This window comes from Lactuca serriola, chromosome 5 (assembly GCF_051521515.1).
Source record: "Lactuca serriola cultivar US96UC23 chromosome 5, Lser_US96UC23_V15, whole genome shotgun sequence".
In the NCBI taxonomy this organism is placed as follows: Eukaryota; Viridiplantae; Streptophyta; class Magnoliopsida; order Asterales; family Asteraceae; genus Lactuca; species Lactuca serriola.
Genome location: NC_136412.1, coordinates 328,978,209 through 328,985,086, shown reverse-complemented (window position 1 = coordinate 328,985,086; position 6,878 = coordinate 328,978,209). Strand labels below are relative to the sequence as shown.

Genomic DNA, 6,878 nt, shown 5'->3' with positions numbered 1-6,878 from the left:
ACTCTTATATTTAAGTTGAAATAACATGATGAACTTTTTATATACAAACATAATAATAAACTTTAATTTTATTATCTTTTATATTTCTATTATTATATTGTATTTGGTTAAAAAGGCATATCATAAAATTCAAATTTTGTATATTTTTTTTTACCTAAAGTATATTTAGGATAACGGGCCATAACTTAAAAAAGAAAAACAAAAATCCCCGTCAACTTTAACGAGCTGGAGCCTCAAAATTCAAACGCCCCCGTAACGGCCATAATTTTTGAAGTCCCTTTTTCTTCATCATCTCACATTCTCACCTCATCTCTCTCTCTCTCTCTCTCTCTCTCTCTCTCTCTCTCTGTATATTTTAACCTAAAAAAACTCACCATTTCTATCAATTAACTCCATCTACACTGAATCTACCTCACTATACAACATTTTGAAGAACTTGACGACAGGTGAATTCAGGTTTCGCATATTTCGTCTACCTCCATTAATTGTTTTGGTCACTGTTTGCATCTTAGTAAATGATTCATTAATTGAGATTTGAATAGGAACGGAAATTTCTATAGATTTTCGTTTACCTTTCTATTTTCATCTACATTTTCTTTAATGTATTTGGGAATCTTTTTCCAATGCACTGTGCTAGCTATTGTGTTTCCTGGAAAAACATTTCCAGTTTTGATCGAGCACGCACAGTTTTGATTTTTGCATTTTCATTGAATTTTAAAGTTTGTTTTAGACTTAAATCTTTTTTATTGTATCAGTCAAACTATCATCTGTCGTGATCCAACCGGGAGGTTGAACAATCTAGTGTTTTCTGCATACTAGCATTCTTCTTATTCAATTGTTTCTGAATATTTGTGTGTTCGCTAGTGATTTTTTTAGTTAACCAGAGATTTATTGGATAAATAGTTTTTTGATTTGTTTTTCAGATTTGAATCTGGTTGACAGCTATTCATAGGCAAAAGTCGTGATTTGAAGAGCGAGCTCTAGAGTTATGGAGAGGAAAGGAGGAAATACAGTTCCCAGTTCACCATCGCACACCCCGAGATCCACTGACAAGGCAGTAAGAGATCTCCGACATGTAGAAGGAAATATGAGTGGTAAACATGATAAAGAGAAAGGCGTGAATGTTCAGGTTGTTGTGCGTTGCAGGTGTGTACTTTTTCTCTTCAAGCATGCGTGTAATTGAATTTTGGATGTTACTCCATGAAAATGGCATTCAATCGTTTTGTTTCAAAAATTGCAGACCAATGAATGCTGATGAGGAGAAATTGCACACACCCATGGTTATTACATGTTCAGAAAACAAGAGGGAAGTATGTGCAGTTCAGAATATCGCTAACAAGCAGATTGATAGATCATTTCTGTTTGACAAGGTCTTTGGTCCAAAATCCCAACAAAAGGACTTATATCATTCAGCAGTATCTCCCATAGTTTTTGAAGTTCTTGAGGGATACAACTGCACTATATTTGCTTATGGCCAGACTGGAACTGGGAAAACATACACAATGGAAGGAGGAGGGAGGAAAAAGGTATACACTTTTAGACACTAATTAAATGCAGACATTGTGTTTGTAAGTTGTAACCCTTTTTTGCATAATACTAACTGTTTTCTGTTCAGAATGGGGAATTCCCAAGTGATGCAGGTGTTATTCCCAGAGCTGTGAAGCAGATATTTGACATATTAGAAGCCCAAAATGCAGAATACAGTATGAAAGTTACATTCCTAGAGCTATACAACGAAGAGATAACAGATCTTTTGGCTCTTGAAGAGGCTTCAAAATATCCAGAAGACAAATCCAAGAAACCCATAGCACTCATGGAAGATGGAAAAGGTGGTGTACTTGTTAGAGGCTTGGAAGAAGAGATAGTTTCCACAGCTGATGAAATATACAGAATCTTAGAGAAAGGTTCTGCTAAAAGACGCACTGCTGAAACCCTTATGAATAAGCAAAGTAGTCGTTCTCACTCCATATTTTCCATCACAATTCACATCAAGGAACGTACTCCTGAGGGAGAAGAGATCATTAGATGTGGAAAGCTCAATCTTGTTGATCTTGCTGGATCAGAAAACATCTCAAGATCTGGTGCAAAAGAGGTAATATAGAAAACCATAGTTTTCACCATTTCAAATCTCTTTTTCTATTTCTTCATCTTCTATCCATTAAAGGGTGTGATATTTCTTAAGTCCCTGTGATTTTTGATTGTTGCAGGGTAGAGCAAGGGAAGCTGGTGAGATAAACAAAAGCTTGCTTACACTTGGCAGAGTTATAAATACACTAGTTGAAAGATCAGGACATATACCTTACAGGTATCATTTTATTTACTTGAAAAAGATATTATTTGAATTTCCTAATTTGTTGTTAATGACAGGGATAGTAAACTAACAAGATTGTTGAGAGATTCATTGGGAGGAAAAACAAAGACATGCATAATTGCTACTATTTCCCCTTCAATCCATTCTTTGGAAGAGACACTTAGCACATTAGACTATGCCCATCGTGCAAAAAATATCAAGAACAAACCAGAGGTTGGTGTTAAGATCTGTTTGTTTAATTCTTGAAAAGCTTCTCCTTTTTCAACTTGTGATAATTCGACTTTCTTTTATTGTTGTTTTAGATCAATCAGAAGATGATGAAATCTGCAATGATGAAGGATCTGTATTCTGAAATTGAACGACTTAAGCAAGGTTTTGTGAAACATTGAAAACACATCTATTCTTCCTTCTTTCTTAATCTTTCTCAATAAGGTAGCTCACAATTAACAATGTGATATACTTTAACAGAGGTATATGCTGCAAGAGAGAAAAATGGGATCTTTATACCAAAAGACAGATATCTTCAGGAAGAAGAAGAGAAGAAGGTCTGTTTCCATTTTAGCCTGATATTCAAATCAACATTGAAGTTTTTAATAATATTTAATTTATTTGATTTTAAATAAATTCAGGCAATGGCTGAAAAAATAGAGCGCATGGAACTTGATTCTGAGTCAAGGGGCAAGGTATAAATAAACCAAGACATAGAGAATTTCCATCATTTTCTTATTTTTATTAAAAAAAAGTTAAAAACACTGGTAATAAATAAGGATTTTCTATCTTTGTAAACAGCAAATGATGGAGCTTCAAGAACTTTATAACTCTCAGCAGCTAATAACTGCAAATTTAACTGGGAAGCTTGAAAAGACAGAGGTATAAATATATATATATATATATATATATATATATATATATATATATATATATATATATATATATATAAAATCATTTTTTAATTTCATTTCCTTCATCTTAAAGATTCTCACACCTCTTTCCTTTACAGATAAAGCTCCAAGAAACTGAACATTCATTGTTTGATCTTGAAGAAAAACATAAACAAGCAAATGCCACAATCAAAGAAAAGGAATTTCTCATTTCCAATCTTCTTAAATCTGGTATAGAAAGAAATTTCCCATTATAGAAAGAAATAAAATTAAGTTGTTGTAAGTATAAAAATGACCCTTTTTTTTAACATGACAGAAAAATCACTTCTTGAAAGAGCATTTGACCTTCGTGGGGAGCTTGAAAATGCTGCATCAGATGTATCTAGTCTATTCACCAAGATTGGTAACAAATCTTGAATTATAAAATAATAAATTTTTTATTATCAGAATTCATATAAATTTATATTTTTTTATATAGAACGAAAAGACAAAATTGAAGATGGAAACAGAATTCTTGTTCAACAATTCCAGTCTCAATTAACAAATCAACTAGACACCTTGCATAAGACTATAGCAGCTTCTGTAACACAACAAGAACAACAACTTAAAGGCATGGAAGAAGATATGCAATCTTTTGTTTCCACAAAAACCCAGGTATGTGCAAAAGACGAAAATGCCCTCATTGAAAATACCCAAGAAAACTTATAGGGCATATATGCCTTATACACATGAGATGACATGGACTCATCTTGATCTCTTGTTTGTGCAAAAGACAAAAATACCCTCATGGACATATAATAATATAATCTTGCATTCTTGCTCTTTATTTCTCGTTTGTGCAAAAGACGTAAATACCCTCATTGAAAATACCCAAGCAAACTTATTGGGCATATGCTTTATACACATGAGATGACATGGACTCACTCTTGATCTCTCGTTTGTGCAAAAGACGAAAATGCCCTCAAGGACATATGAATATAATCTTGCTCTTTATTTCTCGTCTGTGCAAAAGACGTAAATGCCCTCATTGTGTATACCCAAGAAAGCTTATCAGGCATATGCTCTTTATACACATGAGATGACATGGACATGTCTTGATCGCTGGTTTGTACAAAAGACGAAAATGCCCATTTGGACACAAGAATATAATATATAATCTACTTTTTTCTTGTAGGCAACTGAAGAGCTTAGAGGTGCACTAGAGAATTTAAAAACAATGTATGGTTGTGGTATTAAAGCTTTGGATGATATAGCTGATGAGCTTGATGGAAATTCAAAGTCAACATTTGGACTTTTAAATTCTCAAGTCTCCAAAAATTCTTCTGCTCTTGGGGCGGTATTTTTATATTTTATAATTTATATTATACTTTTTTAATTTTAATTTTTTTTTTTAATCTCCAAGATTTTAAAATTTAGCTGTTTATTTGATGTCCAGCTTTTCAAGGGTATTGCATCAGAAGCTGAAAAATTGCTTGATGATCTTGAAAAGATTCTCTACGTCCAGGAAAATAAACTCACTGCATATGCACAACAGCAAAGAAAGGTTAGATTTTTTTTTTTGAAAGCACAATTTTTTATTTTAAAAAAGAAAAAAATATCTAATTAAAATACGTTGCCATTTTTACCCATATATTTATTTATTCAGGCACATTCTAGAGCAGTTGAAACTTCAAGATCAATATCCAAAACCACTATGAGCTTCTTTGATACTTTAGACATTCACGCAACAAAATTGACCAAAATCGTTGAAGATGGTCAAACGGTCAACGACCAACAACTATTTGACCTCGAAAAGAAATTCGAGGTAATAAAATTCTGTCTTTTTACTTATTAAAAAAATACAAATCCCTTGGTTTTCTCATTCAATAATAAATAAATTAATTAATAATACTTTCAGGAATGCGCTGCAAATGAGGAAAAACAACTTCTAGAAAAAGTCGCAGAGTTACTTGCAGTTTCAAACGCTAGGAAGAAAGAACTGGTAATTCTTGATTTTATTATTATTTTTTTCAAAAATACATTTAAAAAAATTGTAACTTTTTATTTATTTTTTTATTTTATAGGTTAGAACAGCAGTGGATGGTTTACGAGAGAGCGCAGTTAGTAAAGCTAATAAATTCGAGCAAGAAATGTCAACAATGAAAGATTCAAGCTTTTGCATAAGAAATGAGTGGAAAAATTACAATGAAAAAGCTGAATCCAATTATCTTCAAGACACTAATGCAGTTGAAATTGGAAAGAAAGATCTTGATGAGATTCTTCATAATTGGTATTTCTACTTTCATACTGTTTCTTAAAAATTACAAGTTGTGTAATGTGTTGTGCTAACCTTTCATTAAAAAATTACAGTTTGGAAAAGACGAAAATGGGCTCACAACAATGGAGTAGTGCGCAAGAATCCTTGCTTGGTTTAGAGAAGAACAATGTTGCATCCGTGGACGAAATTGTTAGGTAAAAAAAAATTACCGTTTAAAAAAACTACTGTTGAAAAAATTACTGTTAGTAAAAAAATAAAGTTTTAACTGTTTTCCAGGGGAGGATTGGAAGCCAATCAGATTTTACGATCACGATATTCGTCTGCAGTGTCATCTGCAGTTGATGACACAAATGTTGCAAGCAAAAACCTTCTTGCCTCGATTAACAGTGAGTTTTATTTATTTTTAAATTATATTTTGTAACTAAATTTTCAAATTTTCACAACAATAACAAATTTATTATTATTATTTTTTTTAATTTTCAGATTCATTACAACTAGATCATGAAGCACGTGAAAATCTGGATTCCATAATTGTTCCTTGTTGTGGAGAGCTTAGAGAATTGAAAGGTGGACATTACCATAAGATTGTAGAAATTACCGAAAATGCTGGGAAAACACTCTCGAATGATTACACGGTTAGTCTCGTAAATAGCAATGTACTTTTTTTTTTTTTTTTTAAAATGAAAAGTTATTAATGTTTTTATTGTTATTAATTAAAAAGGTTGATGAACCAACATGTTCGACACCAAAAAAGAGGCCATTTAATCTACCGAGTATTACATCTATTGAAGAGTTAAAAACTCCATCGTTTGAAGAGCTGTTGAAATATTTTTGGGATTCAAAATCTTCTTCTTCTTTGAAGCTACCGAATGGAACCACAAGAGATTCTCGGCTTCCGCTTACTGCTATTAATTGAGAAGCTACCAAATATATAAATATATTATGTACAGATAGATTTAAATTTAGGATTTGAATCTGGAGTGTACCTTTTTTAGGGGGTTGGAAAATTGGATTTAATTTTTTATATTCTTTTGTGATCTCGTATTTGTAAGAGTTCATAATTAATTATGATTGTATTGGTTTCATATTGCTCGATATGAGATTTAATATTTGAAGTGCGATTTGTCGATTTCACCAGTTGGAGAAGAGATGGTCATATGGAGTCGTGAATAAGTTTTGAATCTCTTGTTTATTTTGTTTTGAAGATGCCAGCTGTATTTTTAGGTATCGTGTCTCTAATTATTTTGAAGATGCGCGAAGACCAATTTCGAAAAAAATTCCTAACTCAATCAAACATGTTACGAAAACAGAAAACAATAACAGTGGAACGTAACACACGGTAGCAATGAGAGAATGTATATGCGATTTACAACATGGATGTTAGAATGGTGGATCTTCAAGGAAGATGTTTAACTTTTTTGACTTCATC

At 32.2% G+C, this 6,878-nt stretch overlaps 1 protein-coding gene across 1 annotated transcript; it reads left to right on the top strand.

Moving 5' to 3' along the window:
- The first annotated feature begins 307 nt into the window (after positions 1-307).
- LOC145055182 (kinesin-like protein KIN-5D) lies at positions 308-6,570 on the top strand. Its single transcript, XM_079003483.1, has 22 exons — positions 308-456; positions 924-1,146; positions 1,241-1,526; positions 1,616-2,092; positions 2,208-2,305; positions 2,368-2,524; positions 2,614-2,683; positions 2,780-2,856; positions 2,941-2,994; positions 3,101-3,181; positions 3,312-3,423; positions 3,509-3,595; positions 3,671-3,846; positions 4,367-4,528; positions 4,628-4,735; positions 4,838-4,996; positions 5,090-5,173; positions 5,256-5,461; positions 5,542-5,643; positions 5,726-5,835; positions 5,933-6,084; positions 6,171-6,570. The coding sequence occupies exons 2-22, from the start codon at positions 989-991 to the stop codon at positions 6,363-6,365; spliced, it is 3,111 nt and encodes a 1,036-aa protein (XP_078859609.1). The 5' UTR covers positions 308-456; positions 924-988; the 3' UTR covers positions 6,366-6,570.
- Positions 6,571-6,878: the final 308 nt, after the last annotated feature.

What these genes read in the sequence shown, in the direction of transcription:
- LOC145055182 (XM_079003483.1), top strand. Translation starts at nt 989, where the DNA reads ATGGAGAGGAAAGGAGGAAATACAGTTCCCAGTTCACCATCGCACACC. An exon ending in AGGAAGAAGAAGAGAAGAAG is followed by an intron (nt 2,857 to 2,940) that starts GTCTGTTTCCAT and finishes AAATAAATTCAG; the next exon opens with GCAATGGCTGAAAAAATAGA. An exon ending in TAGTCTATTCACCAAGATTG is followed by an intron (nt 3,596 to 3,670) that starts GTAACAAATCTT and finishes TTTTTTATATAG; the next exon opens with AACGAAAAGACAAAATTGAA.